The sequence below is a fragment of the Apodemus sylvaticus genome, chromosome 20, assembly GCF_947179515.1.
Source record: "Apodemus sylvaticus chromosome 20, mApoSyl1.1, whole genome shotgun sequence".
In the NCBI taxonomy this organism is placed as follows: Eukaryota; Metazoa; Chordata; class Mammalia; order Rodentia; family Muridae; genus Apodemus; species Apodemus sylvaticus.
Genome location: NC_067491.1, coordinates 57,637,247 through 57,660,344, shown reverse-complemented (window position 1 = coordinate 57,660,344; position 23,098 = coordinate 57,637,247). Strand labels below are relative to the sequence as shown.

At 38.0% G+C, this 23,098-nt stretch overlaps 1 protein-coding gene across 1 annotated transcript in view; it reads right to left on the bottom strand.

Moving 5' to 3' along the window:
* Positions 1-4,565: 4,565 nt before the first annotated feature.
* The window catches only part of LOC127670621 (vomeronasal type-2 receptor 116-like), a 42,804-nt gene continuing 24,271 nt past the window's right edge, over positions 4,566-23,098 (bottom strand). Inside the window, exon 6 of the mRNA XM_052165094.1 lies at positions 4,566-5,503. Coding sequence (XP_052021054.1) covers positions 4,566-5,503 — 938 coding nt within the window. The remainder of the gene's footprint in view (positions 5,504-23,098) is intronic.

Sequence of the window (23,098 nt, the reverse complement as noted above, 5' to 3'; positions counted from 1 at the left end):
GAAGACAGCTATAGTGATACATATAATAAATAAATAAATCTTTTAAAAAAAAGACTCCAGAATTTCTTTTCTTGCTGAGAATAGTTTTAGCTATCCTGTGTTTTTTGTTATTCCAGATAATTTGAGAATTGCTCTTTCTAACTCTGTGAAGAATTGAGTTGGGATTTTGATGGGTATTGCATTGAATCTGTAGACTGCTTTTGGCAGAATGGCCATTTTAACTATATTGATCCTGCCGATCCATGAGCATGGGAGGTTTTCCCATTTTTTGAGGCCTTCTTCCATTTCCTTCTTCAGAGTCTTGAAGTTCTTGTCATACAGATCTTTCACATGTTTGGTAAGAGTCACCCCAAGATACTTTATACTGTTTGTGGCTATTGTGAAGGGGCTCATTTTCCAAATTTCTTTCTCAGCCTGCTTATCCTTTGAGTATAGGAAGGCCACTGATTTGCTGGAGTTGACTTTATAACCTCCTACTTTGCTGAAGTTGTTTATCAGCTGTAGGAGTTCTCTAGTGGTGTTTTTTTGGTCACTTAGGTAGACTATCATGTCATCTGCAAATAATGATAGTTTGACTTCTTCCTTTCCAATTTGTATCCCTTTGACCCCCTTATGTTGTCTAATTGCCCGAGCTACTACCTAAAGTACAATATTCAAAAGATAAGGAGAAAGGGGGCAGCCCTGTCTAGTCCCTGATTTTAGTGGGATTGCTTCAAGTTTCTCTACATTTAGTTTGATGCTGGCTACCAGTTTGCTGTATATTGCTTTAACGATGTTTAGGTATGGGCCTTGAATTCACGTTCTTTCCAAGACTTTAAGCATGAAAGGATGCTGAATTTTGTCAAATGCTTTTTCAGCATCCAATGAAATGACCATGTGGTTTTTTTCTTTGAGTTTGTTTATGTAGTGGATTGCATTGATGGATTTCCGTATATTGAACCAACCCTGCATCCCTGGGATAAAGCCTATTTGATCATGGTGGATGATCGTTTTGATGTGTTCTTGGATTTGGTTGGCAAGAATTTTATTGAGTATTTTTGCATCGATGTTCATAAGGGAGATTGGTCTGAAGTTTTCTTTCTTTGTTGGATCTTTGTGTGGTTTTGGTATCAGCGTAATTGTGGCTTCGTAGAAGGAATTGGGTAGGGTTCCTTCTGTTTCTATTTTGTGGAATAGTTTGAAGAGTATTGGTGTTAGGACTTCTTTGAAGGTCTGATAGAATTTTGCACTTAAACCATCTGGTCCTGTGCTTTTTGTAGTTGGAAGACTTTCTATGAGCCCTTCTATTTTAGGGGTTATGGGACTGTTTAGATGATATATTTGGTCCTGATTTACTTTTGGTCTTTGGTATCTGTCTAGGAAATTGTCTATTTCCTCCAAATTATCCAGTTGTGTTGAGTATAGGCTTTTGTAGTAGGATCTGATGATTTTTTGGATTTCCTCAGTTTCTGTTGTAATATCTCTCTTTTCATTTCTAATTTTGTTAATTTGGATACTTTCTCTGTGCTCTTTGGTCAGTCTGGCTAAGGGTTTATCTATCTTGTTGATTTTCTCAAAGAACAAGCTCCTGGACTCGTTGATTCTTTGTATGGTTCTCTTTGTTTCCACTTGATTGATTTAAGCAAAAAAAAAAAAAAAAAAAAAAAAAAAAAAAAAAAAAAGACTCTACCTCTGGTAGAAATACAGGGATCAAGTGGAGGCATAGGGTTGCTGTCCCACAGTGAAAAATGCTGACCCAGGATTGTTCCTGTCTGAAAGAACTGCAGGCACAAGAATGGAGAAGAGATTGAGAGAAAGAAGGTCCCGGGACAAGTCCAAATTGGACCCCATCTGAAGGGGAGGCTCCAAGGCTGACACTATTATTGATCCTAAGATACAGCTGAATGAGGGAAAGTCTGGAATAATTGAAGAGGAGTGCGACCCATAGGAAGACCAGTTGTCTCAATAAACCCGGATCCTCCAGATCTCTCAGACAATGAACTGCCAAGCAGGCATCATACACTAGGTAGCCCAAGGCTCCTCACACACACACACACACCCACCACACACACACACACTAGGACTCACTGAAATGGCCTCACTGAGAGTAGACGCACCTATCACTTGAGAGACTTGAGGTCCCAGGACATGTGTAGGCCTGGTGGTGTGTGGTGGGGTGTGGGTTTGCTGGAGTTTGGGCCATTCCCTTGGAGAATGTGGTGGAGGAATGGGGTGAGGAAAGGTCAGAGGGCAAAGAGGGAAAGGGATAGAGACAGAACTGTAAAAATAAATTGGGGATTAGTAATAATACTGATAATAATACATAAAAAATATGAAGTACCATTGGTAGCTTTACCACTAGAACAAATAATCACAAAGAGACTTGCTAAGTACAATTTCTAATTATATCATAAAACAGATATGAGACTGAGTCTCAACCTTTCTAGGAAATCTGTTAAATATCATGAAACTCTACAGTCCATAAAGACCCTTAACTGTAAATATCTGTGTTTACAATTAAAATAATTAATATAAAAGAATTCTTTTAGTCTCCGTTCCTTAGGTTGATTTGCCTTGTCCTAGTTCAGTGAGATGGGCTTTTTTTCTTATAGGATTTGCTAGTATGTTTTGTTTTTATCTTACGGAATCCTATTCTTTTCTAATGAGAAACAGAAATGGACTAGATCCAGAAGGGATGAGAGTAGAGAGAAACTGGGAAGATTAAAGTGAGATAAAACGGTAATCAGGATATTTTGTTTAAGAAAAGAATCAATTTTTAACAAAAAGGATAAGTTGCCCATGGTTGGTGAATATGTGAGTTGGTAATAAATCTTTAAACTGAATTAAAGTACAGTAAATAAATGAGTCCATGGTTATTATAGCTATTAATAGCAGTCTTTGGTTCAGAGAGAATAAAAAATATTCCCCTAAAAGATTTAGACTGCCAAAGCTGCTGATGGTTATCTAGACAAGTAGCTTTTAGTTGAAGACAGATAATTTTGGCTTCAAGGAAGATTTTTATCAGTAGAAAAGGAAAAACATAAGGAGAAGAAGCAGAGAGGAAGGAGTGAAGGAAGGAAAGAAGGAAGAAGGAGGGAAGAAAACGAGAGTATACTGGAGTTAGTTTATTTTTTCTTGAAAGAAAGATGCCTTTGAAGTTCTGAAATTACTATAAATTCAGTGAGAGTAGTGAGTCTCAACCCTTGAGTCATGTCCCGTCTGTGTTCACAGGACTCTTCACAAGAGTCACCAAATACCTTTGTATCAGGAGATAATTATTTAATGATTCATAATGGTAGCAGAATTATTGTAATGAATTATCCATGAAAATAATATTATTATTGGAGCATCCAGAATATTTGGGAATATATTAAAGGGTCCCAGATTTATAGAGCTTGTGAACTACAGATTTAAGATGGTCAAGCAAATTTTAATTCATCTTAGGAGCAAACCATTACCTTTGTGAGTTTTGGGCAAGTGGTCTGCTAACTTAGTCTGAAAAAAGGGGGTTACATGTCCACATTTTGAATAGATTTTAAAAGTAAAGAATTCTATGTGCTAAAAATTATGCATAATTTTTAGAGCACATTGTTTGTTTGCAAAGACTCAGGATTTAATCCACTGTTATCCTTATATGGTGTCAAGAAATAATTTTAGATTTTGAGATACACAAAATTTTCAAAATGTGTTGGGAAGTGTTTAAAGGACACTTTTCATAATTTTGGATAAGAAGGTAGAGAATAATGGTTAGAGTGATGTCACAATTAACTTATGGTTCTAGAGGAACAAGAATTTTATTGGTCAATATAATCATGTTACACATTGTACATAATGTGAAGCAGTGTCAGGGATTCGCCCACATGATGCTGACCTCAGACTCAGAGAACTAATTGCTTATTTAGCAGGACAGACATCAAGATGGTTCACATTTAGCTATGCCATGGTTTCTGCTGATTGCTGTTTCAGGACTTCAGTTGAAATGAGAACAGTATTGAAAGATTTGAAATTGTGAAAATTTATGAGGAATGTTGTGGTATGAAGTTTTATGTGGCAGACAAACTGTGTGAAATCCTGTCATCTGAAATTGTTAGAAATCAATGCCACCAGAAAGACACTGCATAGTCAGCACTGGGAGAAATGAAAAGGTCCTTAAAGGAAAAAAACACCACTGGTTGAAGTAATTAATATGATTTAGAAATAAGAACTTAGAGAAAAAGCCCCAGGACCATCACATGATTTGGTGAATAGAGTGTCCTTACTGCAAAATATGAGAGATTTCAATAGGAAAAATTAATAATTTAAGTAAGTGGAAACAATAAGAGCTCATGCAATCATATCTCAATGTTATGATTGTTTTCAAAAGGGTTTTCTAAAGTTATATTACAAATGTTTACTTATTTTGGGGACTGGAAATGCACTAGTCCAACTTCAGAAAATCGATTCCTTACTTCATCATGGGGTTCCAGGGAATTAAGCTCAGAATATAAGGTTTGGTGAGAAGAAGCCATACCCACAAACCATCACAGAAAAAAACATGTGATGGTCAGAACGGTAGAGATCCAGTGAAATTCAGTTTAGATGAAGAATCATGTGAACAATGTTTTAAGTAAATATTTGCCCCTGTGGTGTCTTTCATCCCTGTTACGAGGAAGTGTGTTTAATTCTGGCCTAAACAAAACAATGTAGCACTTAGGGACAAAGATTACAATTAGAATGCTTGCACTGGAAGCCAGGATAGAGAACATTTCCATAGCTACCCTGACCTTCCCAGTGGTGCTGTGGTAGACAGGGAGGAATGTGACCCATACACTGCAGAACACAAGCATGCTGAAAGCCATGGACTTGGATTCATTAAATGTGTCAGGAAGGTTCCTGGACAAGAAAGCCATGAGGTAACTACCCAAGGCCATGACTCCCAGGTAGGCCAGAGCACAGTGGAAGGCAACAGCTGAGCCCTTGTTGCAAAGAATGATGATGTGTCCCTGTTCAGAGTGAGCATCCATGTCAATAAATGGAGGGGATGTTCCCAGCCATATGCCAGAGAGAAGTACTTGTATCAGAGTGCAAGCTGGAATGACACATTTAGAGACCTGTGATATCTGCAACCATCTGATCTTTCTTCCTGGAGCTGTAATCTTGAAGGCCATAACTACAGTGATGGTTTTGGCCAACACAGTGGATAGAGTCACAGTGAACAGAAGTCCAAACACGTTCTGTTGCAGGATACATGTGGCTGTGTGTGGAAGACCAAGGAAAAGCAATGGACAGAGGAAACAGAGTGTCAGAGTGATGAGCAGGATGTAACTGAGAGATCTGTTATTTGCCTTGACTACTGGAGTGTCTCTGTGGTTTACAAAGACCCCAATAACAAGAGCTGTGAGAGTAGAAAATCCAAAGGACACGAATGTGAGTCCCTTCCCCAAGGGATCATCATAGGCCAGAAAGGTGACAGTTTTCTCCAGGCAGTGTGTCTTCTCTGCATTTGTATAATGAGTTTCTGGACAGTGCACACACTGATCCATACCTGGTGGAAATGAAGTTGATCATGAATGCATGGTCAAGTTTCCCTTTACCCTACTACATTTTATGCTTCAAATTCATTGGATTGTTATTACAACCATGTTCCCTTTTCACTTGTGGTATAGAGATATGAGTATTCTAAAGTGAATAATCACACAAGGTAAGGTTTATACTCCTTTCGAAAAACCCCATGAAGAGTATCCTTTTCTGGAGAAAAGGGTATTTTTCACATTATACATTATAAATATATCACTGAGGAAACCATGCAGGAACTGAAGGTAGAATAAGGAGGTAAGAACTGAAGCTGAGTCCACTGGGGTGTGGGGCTGCCTGCCCTGCCTCTACTATTTTCCTTGACCTGCTTTGTTATGTAGCTTATGATCACCTCCTCAGAGCTGCACCAACCCAGTGAGGCAGCGCAGCCCACAGCAACCACTAAACATGAGGATGTATAAAACTTTTTGCTACAGTCCAGCTCTTCAAAGGATTTTCAATTGTGGTTTTCTTTTATTACATAAATCTTGATTGTGTCAAATTGACAATGAAAACACCCATAAAATCTCATACCTAGAGCCGATTTATTTTAGTTGTATATTGAAGTATTCTTATTTTTTGCTTTTTACCTCTCTTTTATTTATATTTTATAATACAGTTGAAGCATATATTTTCAAACTAGAAAATACCAAATTACATGGCAATAACTAATTCAATGTTTATGCCAGTTCTCAAAAATATTTCTAAATTTCCAATAGAAGATGCGAATTCAATTTTGAAATAGACATTTTTCATTGAATTTCTTAGTAAAATGATTTTTTAGTCTGGGATATATGACACAAATTCATTTTTATTTATAAATTTTTTTCAGTTTGAAAATATTTTCTTCTCATGTGATCTTGGTTGGAAACTACTAAATATGTGTTCAAAGCATTCCTTATATTTCCCCAGCCCCTTTCATTTTTGATGGAAGGAAGTTCTCACAGGTGTTATAGTGAATATATGGATGTTTGAGAAAAGTTAGTAGGCCTTTTCTCTTTTAACTTCTTCTGGATTCTGTGATGAAATTAAGGGTAGAGTAGGGGATGTAAGTTCCTTTTCATATTGAGATAATTTTGTGGCTCTTAGTTTACTGTTTTGAAAAACTTTTTGAAAGATTTTCAGGAAAACAACTACTTAAATAGCTAAAATTATGTTTTCTTTGTTTCTCCAGAATAGATTTTAAGAACTAAATCTTTGTGAATAAAACTCAGAGGCGAAAAACAAATGCTCCTAATATTATTTAATCACATATTTCTTGTCACAAATAACTTTCCGTATTTTTGTAAAAAGGCTTCATTTCAAAAACTATTTTAGTTTCACTTTTCCTTAAAAGATACAGAAATACTACATTTACTTCTTTTTACACTCAGCTCTACATTTGTGTATCTTTCTTATGCTTTCTTAAACTCTCCTGTCAAATAGTTAACATTTTCTCAATGTGACTATTCATGCTAACACTTTTAAAAATATCTGTTCTGCTCTGTTGTTAGATTATTTTTGTTGCTTTGTTATGCTAGCTTTTAATATTGTATCTTAGAAACAATATTCATTAATTTATGGCAACTGATCTATAAGACAAAATTTATTTTGTATAAAGCTTATTGTTTGTCTTGAAATATATGTTTATTATATTTCCCTGTATTCAAATTCCTTTGATCAGGAATTTCTTTAACTTTTGACTGTTCAACATATATGTAGCTGTATTTTTAATCAATACAATCTGATACTGTGATGTAGGTCAAAACCTTTATTCTATTCCATCCCTCCAAATGTACATATCTCTAAAGTGTCTGAACTTCAGTGTGTAATAAAGGAAGCATTTTGGGGAGACAGTTGAAGTGGTCCTTCCACAACCACATTAAATTCGTAAGTGAAATTTATATGTCTTCAATCTGCATACAGGAACTATAACCGAATTAACAGGCAATTAGGTAGTCTATATGTAGCAGAGAAATACCTTATATAAAATATTTTACTGTCAAATAATAGAAATTAATACATGAGGAAATATAATTATCCAGAAATCTGCACCAGACTTCTATTCTCCCACTACATCTCTGCCCAGGTTCATCAAGCCTGTTGATCCAGAACCAAAACATTTAGATTTCTTTCCTTCTCTAAACATCCCTGCCCAAAGAACTTTGTCAGGCATGGCTCTGAGGAGATCGTCCCTGCCAGATATAAAATTTTCTGCCAAGTCTCCTGGATTTTTTAAGACCTGCTATTCCAGAACCATATAGCCCAAAAATATACACCAGGGGTCTGTCACACCAAGATCACAGTGGTTAGCCAAAATCTCAATATATATCATAACTGGAACATGCAGTGACTAAAACATGTAGATGGCTGTAGGAGTTCTCTAGTAGAGTTTTTTGGGTCACTTAGGTAGACTATCATGTCATCTGCAAATAATGATAGTTTGACTTCTTCCTTTCCAATTTGTATCCCTTTGACCTCCTTATGTTGCCAAATGATTTATTGTTTTATTATTTAAAAAAAATCTAGATGGCTAAAGGCATGAAACTAACTCAAACAACAAAATTCAAGAATATTATGACACCAACAGGGCAAACTTACTCTAAAACAGCAAGCCCTGCAAATCTTAACACAACTGAACCACGGTGCCCTTAAATCCAGTCTTATGAAGATGATAGATGCCATTAAAGAGGAAAGAATAAAATGCTTAAAAAAGAAAAGGAAAACACAATCAGACAAATATAGGGCTTTACAGAGGAAACAAATAAATCTCTTAAAGTAATAGCAGAAACTACAGTTAACCAGGGAAGTAAGTAATGCTGTTCAGGAAATGAAAGTGGAAATAGAAGCCAGAATGAAAATACAAACTGAGGGTAAACTGCAGATGGAAAACCTAAAGAAGCTTACAGAACAACAAATGCAAGTATCACCAATAAGATACAAGGATGTAGGAGAGAATCTCAGGCATACAAAAATAGAAACTGGCACATCAGTAAAAGAAAATGTTAATGCTAAAATATCCCTGAAACAAAACAGCCAAGAAATCTGGAATACAAAAAAACATGTAACCTTAGAATGATAGGAATATTAGAAGGTAAAGAATCCCAGATCCCAGGGTGAGAAAGTATTTTCAACAAAATTATATTAGAAAAAAATCACAATGTAAAGAGAGAAATACCTATAAACATAAAAGATGCTTGTGAAACACAAAATAGAGTGGGCCAGAAAAGTCCTCTCTCAACAAAATAATGAAAATACAGAATGTAGAGAACTAAGAAAGAATAAGCACTGAGGGAAAAGACCAGGTATCATTCCATGGCAGACCTGTTAGAATTGTGCCTTTTCAATAGATTCTCTAAAAACTGAAGGGCCTGGACAGATATCTTAAAACCTATCTGCCTGCACTCAGGAACTGAGCACCTGGGCAGCTTTTGTCTGCCAGCCCTCTGGGCTCTGGAAGGTGTGGAAGGAGAGAAGCCCCGCAGCCATATTTGCTGTCTGCAGAGACACAAAAAGATCACTAGGTACTGTAACACCCTGAGCCTTAGAATTCTGGTGGTGCAAACCGCCAGGGGTCTGCCTGCACTCAGGAACTGAGCACCTAGGCGGCTTTTGTCTGCCAGCCCGCTGGGCTCAGGGCCTGTGTCCTGCCCAGGAAGCTGTAGAAGGAGAGAAGCCCCACGGCCAAACTCAGGGTCTGCAGGGACACAAAAGGATCTCTAGGTACTGTAACACCCTGACCTTTAGATTTCTGGTGGTGTAAACCGCCAGGGGTCTGCCTGCACTCAGGAACTGAGCACCTAGGCAGCTTTTGTCTGCCAGCCCGCCAGGCTCTGGAAGCTGTGGAAGGAGAGAAGCCCCGCAGCCATATTTGCTGTCTGCAGGGACACAGAGGGATCGCTAGGTACTGTGGCACTCTGAGTCTTAGATTTCTGGTGGTGCAAACTGCCAGGGGTCTGCCTGCACTCAGGAACTGAGCACCTTGGCGGCTTTTGTCTGCCAGCCCGCCGGGCTCGTGAAGCTGTGGAAGGAGAGAAGCCCCGCAGCCATATTTGCTGTCTGCAGGGACACAAAGGGATCACTAGGTGCCATAACACCCTGAGCCTTAGATCTCCGGTGGTACAAACCACCAGGGGTCTGCCTGCACTCAGGAACTGAGCACATATGCGGTTCATCTGCAAGCCAGTCAATTGTAGGACCTGCGTCCTATGTGAGAATCAACAGAGGGAGTGACCCCCACCACAACTTCTTCCCTTCATAATAGAGCAGACAGAGAACACTTGGTTGACCTTGACAACCTAAGTATAGCATTGCTTGAGGCAAAATTGAGAAGGGCTCCAAAGGCACAAAAGAGGAAGCCAGCATATCAATAATCTGTGCCAGAAGAAACCCAGTCATCCAGTGTTGCAGAAATAACCTTAAAGATCCACAGTAGGTTGAAGCTCCAGCCAGTGACAATAAGACAATCTAACTCCTGGGAGAACCAGATGGCTAAAGGCAAACATAGGAACGTTACTAACAGAAACCAAGGCATTATGGCAACATCTGAACCCAATTCTCCAACATTAGCAAGTCCTGGATACCCCAACACACCAGAAAAACAAGATTTGGATTTAAAATCACTGGTCATGATGCTAGTACAGGAACACATGAAGGACATACTTAAAGAAATTCAGGAGAAAATAGATCAAAAATTAGAAGCCCTTACAAGGGAAACACAAAAATCATTGAAAGAAATTCAGGAGAATACAAAAGCCAATAAGGAGGAAACGCAAAAATCACTTAAAGAAATACAGGAGAACCTTGATCAACAGGCAGAAGTCATGAAAGAGGAAACACAAAAATAACTTAAAGAATTAGAGGAACAAACAAACAAGCAAATAACAGAACTGAGCAAAAATTTTCAGGATCTAAAAACAGAAGTAGAAACAACTAAGAAAGCACAAAGGGAGACAACTTTGGAGATAGAAAACCTTGGGAAGAAATCAGGGACCATAGATGCAAATATCAACAACATAATACAAGAGATAGAAGAAAGAATCTCAGATGCCGAAGATACCATAGAAACCATGGACTCAACAGTTAAAGAAAATGCAAAATGCAAAAAGCTTGTAACCCAAAATATCCAGGAAATCCAGGACACAATGAGAAAGCCAAATCTAAGGATCATAGGTATTGATGAGAGTGAAGATTTACAACTTAAAGGGCCAGCAAATATCTTCAACAAAATTATGGAAGAAAACTTCCCTAACCTAAAGAGAGAGATACCCATGAATATACAAGAAGCCTACAGAACTCCAAACAGACTGGACCAGAACAGAAGTACCTCCTGTCACATAATAATCAAAACCCCAAATGTACTAAACAAAGAAAGAATACTTAGGTCAGTAAGAGAAAAAGGGCAAATAACATATAAAGGAAGACCTATCAGAATTACACCAGATTTCTCACCAGAGACCATGAAAGCTAGAAGATCCTGGGCGGAGCTCATGCAGAATCTAAGAGAACACAAATGCCAGCCGAGACTACTATACCCAGCGAAACTCTCAATTACTATAGATGGAGAAACCAAGATATTCCACGACAAAACCAAATTTACACAATATCTTTCTACAAACCCAGCCCTACAAAGGTTAATAGGGGGAAAGCACCAGTACAATGAGGGAAACTATACCCTGGCAAGAGCAGGATATTAAGCTTCTTTCATCAAACCCAAAGAGGATAACCACACACATATAAAATTAAAATAAAAAATGTTAGGAAGCAATAAGCACTACTCATTGATATCTCTTAACATCAATGGACTCAATTCCCCAAAAAAAGACGTAGACTAACAGACTGGTTACGTAAACAGGACCCTACATTTTGCTGCTTACAGGAAACACACCTCAATGTCAAAGACAAAAACTACCTTAGGGGTAAAAGGCTGGAAGAAAATTCTACAAGCAAACGGTCCCAGGAAACAATCCGGAGTTGCCATTCTAATTTCAGTTAAAATTGACTTTCAACCTAAAGTCATCAAAAGAGACATGGAAGGTCACTACTTGGTGGTCAAAGGAAAAATCCAACAAGAAGAACTCTCAATCCTGAACATCTATGCCCCAAATACAAGGGCGCCCTCATTCATAAAAGAAACTTTACTAAAGCTCAAAGTACACATTGCACCTAACACAATAATTGTGGGTGACTTCAACACTCCAATTTCACAAATGGACCGATCAGGAAAACAGAAACTAAACAGGGAGACAATGAATCTAATTGAAGCTTTGAACCAATTGGAGTTAACAGATATATATAGAACTTTTTATCCCAAAGCAAAAGAATATACCTTTTTCTCAGCACCTCATGGTACATTCTCCAAAATAGATCATATAGTTGGTCACAAGACAGACCTCAACAAATATAAGAAGATTGAAATAATCCCATGCCTCCTATCAGATCACTATGGAGTAAAAGTGGTCTTTAGTAACAGTAAAAACAACAGAAAGCCCACATACACATGGAAACTGAATAATACTCTACTCAATGATACCTTGGTCAAGGAAGAAATAAAGAAAGAAATCAAAGATTTCTTAGAATTTAATGAAAATGAAGGCACAACATACACAAATCCATGGGACACATTGAAAGCAGTGCTAAGAGGAAAACTCATAGCTTTGAGTGCCTTCAAAAAGAAATTCGAGAGAGCTTACACTAGAAGATTAAAGGAACAACTGAAAACCCTGGAACAAGAAGAAGCTAATTCACCCAGGAGGAGGAGAAGACAGGAAATCATCAAACTCAGGGCTGAAATCAATCAGGTAGAAACCAAGAGAACCATACAAAGAATCAAAAGACCAAAAGCTGGTTCTTTGAAAAAATCAACAAGATAGATAAACCCTTAGCCATACTAACCAAAGGGCACAGAGAAAGTATCCAGATTAACAAAATTAGGAATGAAAACGGAGATATCACAACAGAAACCGAGGAAATTCAAAAAATCATCAGATCCTACTACAAAAACCTGTACTCAACACAACTGGAGAATCTGGAGGAAATGGTCATTTTCTTAGACAGATACCAATTACCAAAATTAAACCAGGATCAAATAGACCATCTAAACAGACCCATAACCCCTAAAGAAATAGAAGGGGGTCATAGATAGGCTTCCAACCAAAAAAAGCACAGGACCAGATGGTTTCAGTGCAGAATTCTATCAGACCTTCAAAGAAGACTTAACACCAATACTCTTCAAACTCTTCCACCAAATAGAAACAGAGGGAACACTAACCAACTCCTTCTTCGAAGCCACTATTACACTGATACCAAAACCACACAAAGACCCAACTAAGAAAGAGAATTTCAGGCCAATTTCCCTTATGAATATCGATGCAAAAATACTAAATAAAATTCTTGTCCACAGAATCCAAGAACACATCAAAACGATCATCCACCATGATCAAGTAGGCTTCATCCCAGGGATGCAGAGATGGTTCAATATATGGAAATCCATAAATGCTAACCACTACATAAACTCAAAGAAAAAAAACCACATGATCATTTCATTAGATGCTGAAAAAGCATTTGACAAAATTCAGCATCCTTTCATGCTAAAAGTCTTGGAAAGGACAGGAATTCAAGGCCCATATCTAAACATAGTAAAAGCAATATACAGCAAACCGGTAGCCAACATCAAACTAAATGGAGAGAAACTTGAAGCACTCCCACTAAAATCAGGGACTAGACAAGGCTGCCCCCTCTCTCCATATCTTTTCAATATAGTTCTTGATGTCCTAGCTAGAGCAATTAGACAACAGAAGGAAGTCAAAGGGATACAAATTGGAAAGGAAGAAGTCAAATTATCACTATTTGCAGATGATATGATCGTATAGTTAAGTGACCCTAAAAACTCTACTAGAGAACTACTACAGCTGATAAACAACTTCAGCAAAGTGGCTGGCTACAAAATCAACGCAAGCAAATCAGTAGCCTTTATATATTCAAAGGATAAGCAGACTGAGAAAGAAATTAGGGAAATGACCCCCTTCACCATAGCTACAAACAGCATAAAGTATCTTGGGGTGACTCTAACCAAACAAGTGAAAGACCTATATGACAAAAACTTCAGATCTCTGAAGAAGGAAATCGAAGATCTCAGAAAATGGAAAAACCTTCCATGCTCGTGGATTGGCAGGATTAATATAGTTAAAATGGCCATCTTGCCAAAGGCAATCTACAGATTCAATGCTATTCCCATAAAAATCCCAACACAGTTCTTCATAGAGCTAGAAAGAGCAATTCTCAAATTCATCTGGAATAACAAAAAAAACCAGGTTAGCTAAAACTATTCTCAAAAGTAAAAGAACTTCAGGGGGATTCAATATCCCAGACTTTAAACTCTACTACAGAGAAATAGTGATAAAAACTGTATGGTATTGGTACAATATCAGGCAAGCGGAACAATGGAATAGGATTGAAGACCCAGAAATGAACCAATACACCTATGGTCACTTGGTCTTCGACAAAGGGGCTGAAAGCATCCAGTGGAAAAAAGATAGTCTTTTCAACAAATGGTGCTGGTTCAATTGGAGGTCAGCATGCAGAAGAATGCGCATTGATCCATTCTTATCTCCTTGTACCAAGCTCAACACCAAATGGATCAAGGACCTCTACATAAAACCTGACACACTGAAACTAATTGGAAAAAAACTGGGGAAGACCCTGGAGGACATGGGAACAGGGGAAAAGTTCCTGAATAGAACACCAATAGCTTATGCTCTAAGATCAAGAATTGACAAATGGGACCTCATAAAACTACAAAGTTTCTGTAAGGCAAAGGACACCGTCAAAAGGACAAAAGGTCAACCAACAGACTGGGAAAGAATCTACACCAACCCTAAATCCAACAGAGGGCTAATATATAATATATACAAAGAACTCAAGAAAGTAGAACTCAAAGATCCAAATAACCCCATTAAAAAGTGGGGTACGGAGCTAAACAAAGAATTTTCACATGAAGAACTTCGGAGAGCTGAGAAACACCTTAAGAAACGTTCAACATCATTAATCATTAGGGAAATGCAAATCAAAACAACCCTGAGATTTCACCTTACACCAGTCAGAATGGCTAAGGTCAAAAACTCAGGAGACAGCAGGTGTTGGCGAGGATGTGGAGAAAGAGGAACACTCCTCCACTGCTGGTGGGATTGCATGATGGTGCAACCACTTTGGAAATCAGTCTGGCGGTTCCTCAGAAAACTGGGCATGTCACTTCCTGAGGACCCTGTTATACCACTACTGGGCATATATCCAGAGGATTTTTCAGCATGCAATAAGGACACATGCTCCACTATGTTCATAGCAGCCCTATTTGTAGTAGCCAGAAGCTGGAAAGAACCTAGATGTCCTTCAACGGAGGAATGGATACAAAAAATGTGGTATATTTATACAATGGAGTACTATTCAGCCATTAGAAACAATGAATTCATGAAATTCTTAGACAAATGGATGGAGCTGGAGAACATCATACTAAGTGAGGTAACCAAGTCTCAAAAGATCAATCATGGTATGCACTCACTGATAAGTGGATATTAGCCTAGAAACTTTGAATACCCAGGACATAATCCACAAATTAAATGATATCCAAAAAGAATGGAGGAATGGGCCCTGCTTCTGGAAAGACTCAGTGCAAGAGTATAGGGGAATTCCAGAACAGGGAAGTGGGAAGGGGTAGATGGAAGAATAGGGGGACGGAAGAGGGCTTATGGGACTTGCGGGGAGTGGGGACCCAGAAAAGGGGAAATCATTTGCAATGTAAATAAAAATAAATTAAAAAAAAACTATGAAAAATCACACATGCCAACCTAGAGTCCTATACCCAGAAAAACTGTCAATCAAAACAGATGGAGTAAACAACCATAATTCAAGACAAGTCTGGATTTAAACAATATCTATCCAAAAATCCATTCCTACGACAAAAATGCTAGAAGGAAAACTCCAACAGAAAGATGATAGCTAATTTTAAGGAAATACAAGAAATAGGTAATTCCATACAAGGAAAATCAATTTAAACACACACACAAACCCATATACACACAACACCAACATCAAATAATAGGGATAAACAAACACTGATCATTAATATTTCTCACCATCTATGGATTCAATTTCTCAATAAATGACACAGACTAACAGAACAAGTACAAAAACAGGAACTCTCTGTACTGGCTGGTTTTGTGTGTCAACCTGACACAGGTTGTACTGACACAGAGACAGGTGCTTCATTTGAGAAAATGGCTCCATGAGGTCCAGCTGTGGGGCATTTTCTCATTTAGTGATTACAGGGAAGGACCCCTTGTCAGTGTTGCCATCCCTGGGCTGGTAGTCTTGCTTTCCATAAGAAAGCAGGCCAAGAAAGCCAGGGATGCTAGCCCAAAAGTAACATCCCTCCATGGCCTCTGCATCAGCTCCTGCTTCCTGACCTGCTTGAGTTCCAGTCCTGACTTCCTTTAGTGATGAACAGCAGTGTGGAAGTGTAATCTGAATAAACCCTTTCCTCCCTAACTTCCTTCATGGTCATGATGTTTGTGCAGGAATAGAAACCCTGACTAAGATGCTTTCATTTTGCTGTATAAAACAAACAACTCAGCAATACCAATAGACATTACCTTAGAGTAAGTTCTGAAAAAAAATTCCAGGACAAAAAGCCCTAGAAGTAAGCTGAAATAATCATTCTTATACTTATTAAAATAATCTTCCAACTAAAATTAATAAAAGGAGATGGGAATGGATAATTCATACTCAGCAAAGGAAAAATCTACTAAGATGATATTTCAACTCTCAACATGCATGCCTCCAGTTCAAAGGCCTGAACATTTGTAAAGGAAACATTGATAAAGCTTGAACCACATGTCAAACTCTGATCACTACTAGTGGTTAATTTCAACGCCCTGTTTTCACCAATTGACATGTTATTTAGTCAGAAACTAAACAGAGAAATAACAAAGCTTACAGACATTATGAATCAAATGAACTTAAAAGGCATCTAGAGAATATTTCACACAAACACAAAAGAATATACTGTCTTCTCAGCACCTAATGGATTCTTCCCCCCAATATTTACCAGATAATCAGTCACAAAGCATCCTTCATGGATACAAGAAAATTGAAACATCATTTTTTCTGTTATGAGAGAACCTTGGAGGAAATTTGGACTTCAACAACAGAAATACCATGAAACCTAAACACTCATGAAAACTGAAGAACTCATTACTCAATGATCTCTGGATTAGGGGAGAAAAAAAGAAATTTTTAGATTTCAATAAAAACAAAGCACAGCAAACCCAAATTCTTGGGAAACAGTAAAAATAGTGCTAAGAGGAAGGATCACTGCACTGAGTGTCTTTATAAAGAATTTAATTTGAAAATTCTCAAAAGAGTAATTTAAGCATATATGTGAGAGCTCTAAAAAAATGAAATACCAGGAAGAGGAGGCAAGAAGAGGAAATAATCAAATCAGGGCTCTGAAGTCCCATTTGCCAATTCTTTATCTTAGAGCATAAGTCATTGGTGCTCTGTTCAGGGAATTTTCCCCTGTGTCCATGTGCTCGAGGCTCTTCCACACTTCCTCTTCTATTAGTTTCAGTGGATCTGGTTTTATGTGGAGGTCCTTGATCCAATTGAACTTGATCTTTGTACAAGGAGATAATAATGGATAAATTTGCATTCTTCTGCAAGCTGATCACCAGTTAAACCATAACCATTTGATGAAATGATAATCTTTTTCTCACTGGATGGTTTTACCTACTTTATCAAACATCAAGTGACCATAGGTGTGTTGTTTCATTTCTGGGTCTTCAATTCCATTGCACTGATCTACCAGTCTGTCACTGTACCAGTTTACCATTCACTTTTTAAACACTGTTGCTCTGTAGTATAGTTTGAGGTCCAGGATGCTGGATTCCCACAGAAGTTCTTTTATTTTTGAGAATCATTTTTACTATCCTGGGTTTTTTGTTATGCCAGATGAATTTGAGAATTGTTCTTTCTAACTCTGAAAAATTGAGTTGGAATTTGAATGGGGACAGCATTTAATCTGTATATTGCTTTTGACAAGATGGTCATTTTTACTATATTAATCCTGCCAATCCACAAGCATGGGAGATCTTTCCATCTTCTGAGGTCTTCTTCAATTTCTTTCTTCAGTGACTTGAAGTTCTTGTCATACAGATCTTTGACTTGTTTTGTTAGAGTCACATCAAGATACTTTATATTGTTGGTGATTACTGTGTAGGATGTTATTTTTGTAATTTCTTTCTCTTACTGAGAAACACCTAAAGAAATGTTCAAGATCCTTAGTCATCAGGGAAATGCAAATCAAAACAACCCTGAATTTCTGCCTCACCCCAGTAAGAATGGCTAAGATCAAAAACTCAAGTGACAGCAGGTGCTGGCAAGGATGTGGAGAAAGAGGAACACCCCTCCCCTCCACTGCTGGTGGGACTGCAAGCTGGTACAACCACTCTGAAGTCAGTTTGCTGTTTCCTCAGAAAATTGGACATAGTATTACCTGATGACCCAGCTTTACCACTGCTGGGCATATACCCAGATGATTCTCCAACATGTAATAAGGACACATGCTACACTATGTTCATAGCAGCCAGAAGCTGGGAACAACTTATATGTTCCTCAACACTGGAATGGATACAGAAAATGTGGTACATTTACACAATAGAATACACTATTCAGCTATTAAACACAATGAATTTATTAATTTTGAAATTCTTAGGGAAATGAATGGAAGCAGAAGATATCATCCCAAGTGAGATAACCCAATCACAAAAGAACACACATGGTATGTGCTCACTGATAAGTGGATATTAGCCTAGAAGCTCAGAATTCCTAAGATACAATCCCCAGACCAAACAAAGTTCAAGAAGAAGGAAGACCAATGTATGAATACTTTGGTCCTTCTTAGAAGGGGGCACAAAGTGACCATGGGAGGAGATAAAGAGACCAAGTGTGAGCAGAGCCTGAATGAAAGACCTTCCAGAGACTGCCCCACAGAGAGATCAATCCCATATACAGTCACCAAACCCAATCACTATTGTGGATGCCAACAAGCACTTGCTGACAGTAGCCCGAAATAGTTGTCTCTTGAGAGGCTCTGCCAGTAGCAGACAAGTGCAGAGGTGGATGATCTCAGAAAACCACTGAACTGATCATAAGTTCCCCAATGGAGGACGTAGAGAAAGGACCCAAGGAGCTGAAGGAACTTGTAGTCCCATAGAAGCAACAACAATATGAACCAACCAGAACCCCCCCCCCCCAGAGCTCCCAGGGACTAAACCACCAACCAAGGAGTACACATGGAGGAACCCATGGTTCCCGCTTCGTATGTAGCAGAGGATGGCCTTGTTGGACATCAAAGGGAGGAGAGTCCCTTGGTCCTGAGAAGATTCGATGCCTCAGTATAGGGGAATGCCAGGACAAGGAAGCATGAGTGTGTAGGTTGGTGAGCAGGGGGAGGGGCGATGGAATAGGGCGTTTTCAGAGGGGAAACGAGGAAAGGGGATAACATTTGAAATGTAAGTAAAGAAAACATCTAATCAAACATAAATAAATATATATATAAATAAATAAAATCAGAAATGAAAAGGGAGGCAAAAACACAGACAAGAAAAAAAAGTGTTAGCTTACTTCAAAGCTTATACTCCACAAAACTGGAAATGCTTAATGAACTGGCTGAATTTCTAAACAAATTCCACACTTACTAAAGTTAAGTCAAGATCAGGTATCCTATATAAATATCTCTAAAACCCTAAAAAAAAAAGAGAAGCAGTCATGAAATGTCTCTTGATTAAAAATACCCTAGACAATTGGAATACCCAAAACATAATCCACACATCAAATGATGTGCAAGAAGAATGTAGAAGAGGCCCCTAGTTCTGGAAAGACTCAGTGTAGAAGTATAGGGCAAAACCAGAACAGGGAAGTGGGAAGGGGTGTATGGGAGAACAAGGGGAGGGAAGAGGGCTTATGGGACTTTTGGTTAGTGGGGGAACAGAAAAGGGGAAATCATTTGAAATGTAAATAAAAAATATATCAAATAAAAAAGAAATACCCAGGGCCAGGTGGTTTTATTCCAGAATTCTCCCAGACTTTTAAAGGAGAGCTAAAACCAATGCTTCACGGATTACTCCACCAAATAGAAGCAGGAACACTGCCAAACTCATTTTATGAGTCCACGGTCAAACTGATACACAAATTTCACAGACTCAACAAACAAAAATAATTTCGGACCTATTTCACTTATGCATATTGATGCAGAAATACTAAAAACAATCTATAAAAATCAAAACTCACAAACCAATTCCAAGAACACATCAAAAATGTCATAAACCATAACTCAGTAGGATTCATCCCTGAGATCCAAAGATGGTTCAATACATGAAAATCCTTCTGCCTGATTCACCATAGAAAAAAACTGAAGAAAAAAAACATATTGATCATCTCATTAAATGCTGAAGGAAACATTATGAAAATGTGATACCAATTCATTCACAGAAAGGAACCTCCTAGCTTGACAGAGCACTGGAAATCCCAAAAAGCAGCAGAAAGTGTCAGATGCAGATATTTGTACCCAACCAATAGACAGAAGCAGCTGACCCCTGTTGTTGAAATAGTGAAGGTTGAAAGAAGCTGAGGAGAAGAGCGATCCTGTAGGAGGACCAGCAGTCTCAATTAATCTGGACTTATGTGATCTTTCGATCACTGGACCACTAAACAGGCAGCATATACCAGCTCCCAGCACACATACAGTAGAGGACTGATGGGTCAGTGTTATGAGATGATGCACCTAACCATCAAGAGACTGGAGACCTCAGGGAGTTTAGAGGTCAGGCAGGTTGGGGGTCTGGACCTCCATGTGGAGACAGGGGGTGTGAAGGAAGTATGAGATGTTGAACAGTTGGTGAGTAGATGGGAGTGAATAAAATATGGAGTGTAAAAAATTAATTAAAAGAAAGAAAATGTGACATCAATTCATTTTTAAAGTATTTGAAAAATCAGGGATATATGTCAAAGATCTAAATTTTACACAAACAACATACAGAAAGCCAGTAGCTAATATCAAATTAAATGGACAGAAACTTAGGTAATTCCACTAAGATCAGGGACAAGACAATGTTGCCCACTCTCACTAATCTATTCAATACAGAGGTTGAAGTTGTAGCTGGAACAGTCAGAGAACTAAAACAGATCAAGTGGCTACAAATTGGAAAGAAAGAAGTCAAAGTATTGCTTTTGACAGATGATATGATAATAAACATAAATAATTCCAAAAATTTCTACCAGAGAACACGTACAACTGATGAACACTCGGGGAGTAGGGGACCAGAAAAGGGGAAATCATTTGAAATGTAAATAAAAAATGTATCGAATAAAATTAATAAAATTAATAAAAAAGAAAAAAGAAATAATAATAAAAGAAATATTAAAAATCAGAAAAAAGTGGCTGAATACAAAATTAACATTAAAAATGCCATACTCCTTCTTTACATAAATGATAAATGAGCTGAGAAAGAAATTAGGGAAACAGATTACTTTACAATATTTACAAATAATATAAATATCTTCATGTAATTCTAGCCATGCAACTGAAAACCTATAAGAAATTATCTTGAGTGCATCTAATAAGTGGATATTAACCTAGAAAACTGGAATACCCAAAACATAATCCACACATCAAATGAGGTACAAGAAGAAAGGAGGAGTGGCCCCTGGTTCTGGAAAGACTCAGTGAAACAGTATTCAGCAAAACCAGAACGGGGAAGTGGGAAGGGGTGGGTGGGAGGACAGGGGAAGACAAGTGGGTTTGCGGGACTTTCGGGGAGTGGGGGGGCTAGAAAAGGGGAAATCATTTGAAATGTAAATAAATTATATCGAATAAAAAAAAAGAAATTATCTTGAAATCACTGAAGAAAACATTGAGAAAGATATCAGAATATCCAAAGATCTCTCATGCCCTTGAAATTGAAATTAACATAATGTAAATGATTACCAAACCAAAAGTAATCTACGTATTCAATTCAATTCCCATCAAAATTACAATTCTTTACAGACCTTGAAATAGTAATCTTAACTTTATATGGAAAAACAAAATCCCAGCATCACTAAGGGAATCCTGAACTATAACAGAACTTTTGGAGGCAACCCCATCCTTGACCTTAAGTAATAGTAATAAAATCTGCATGATACTAGTCTAGGAACAAACATATTGATCAATGGAATCAATCCTCAAAGCCACATGCCTACAGACACTTAAATTTCTGACAAAAACCCAAAATCATACAATAGGGAAAAAAGAAAGCATCTAAATAATAGTGGTGAGCTAATGGGATGTCTTATGTAGAGGAATGAAAATAGATGTATATCTATCACCCTGAACAAAACTTCAAGTGAAGTGGATCAAAGACGTTAGCATAAAGACTCCAGAGAACCAGGTAATGCTATTAAAAATGGAATACAGAGCTAATAAAAGACTTTCCAAATAAGGAATCTCAAGTGACTTAGAAGCTCCTAGTGAATTGTTCAACATTCTTAGTCATCAGGGAAATGTAAATCAAAATGACCCTCAGATTCCACCACACACCCTTTAGAATAACTAAAATCAAACTCTCAGGTGACAGCAAATGCTGGTAAGGATGTGGAGAAAGAGGCAAACTCTTCTATTGCTGGTGGGAATGGAAGCTGGTAAAACCACTCTTGAAATCAGTCTGATAGTTTCTCAGAAAATTGTAAATAGTACTACCTGAGGATCCAGTTACACCACTCCTGGGCATATATCCAAAAGATGCTCCAATATGATCATATCAGCCTTTTTTATAATAGCCAGAACTTGAAACAACCCAGATGCCCATCAATGAAAGAATGGATACAATACTTATCATGCAAATACGCAATGGAGTGATATTTAGCTATTAGAAATGGCAACTTTGAGTTTTGCATTCAAATGGATGGAAGTAGAAAATACCATCCTCACTGAAAATGTTGAGCAGCAAAAGAACATGAAACATATGTACTACTCTCTCATAGTGATGTGGCTATTAGGCAAAAGGCTTGTAATACCCACCATACAATGGACAAACTATGAAGATCAAGCTGAAAGAAGACCAAATTGTGGATCCTTCAGTCCTACTTAGAAGATGGAAGAAAACAATAATGGGAGCTAGAGGGAGAAAATTGGTTGACAGAGCAGAGGATGAGGAGAAAAGAGTGTCAGGATACAATTCACAGACTAAATGAAGCTCAAGAGGATAGAAGAACAAATTATGGATACTCTAGTCCTTCTTAGTAGGGGGAACTAAATACCCACAGGAGGAGATACAGAGACAAAGTGTAGATCAGAGACTGAGGGAGAGATAAACCAGAGACTGCTCCACCTAGGGATCCATCTCATATACAGTTACAAAACCTGGAGACTATTGTGGATGCCAACAAGTGCTTGCTGATAGGAGCCTGATATAGCTGTCACCTGGGAGGCTCTGCCAGTGATTGACAAATATAGAGGTGGATGCTCTCAGCCATCCATTGAACTGATCTTAATGGA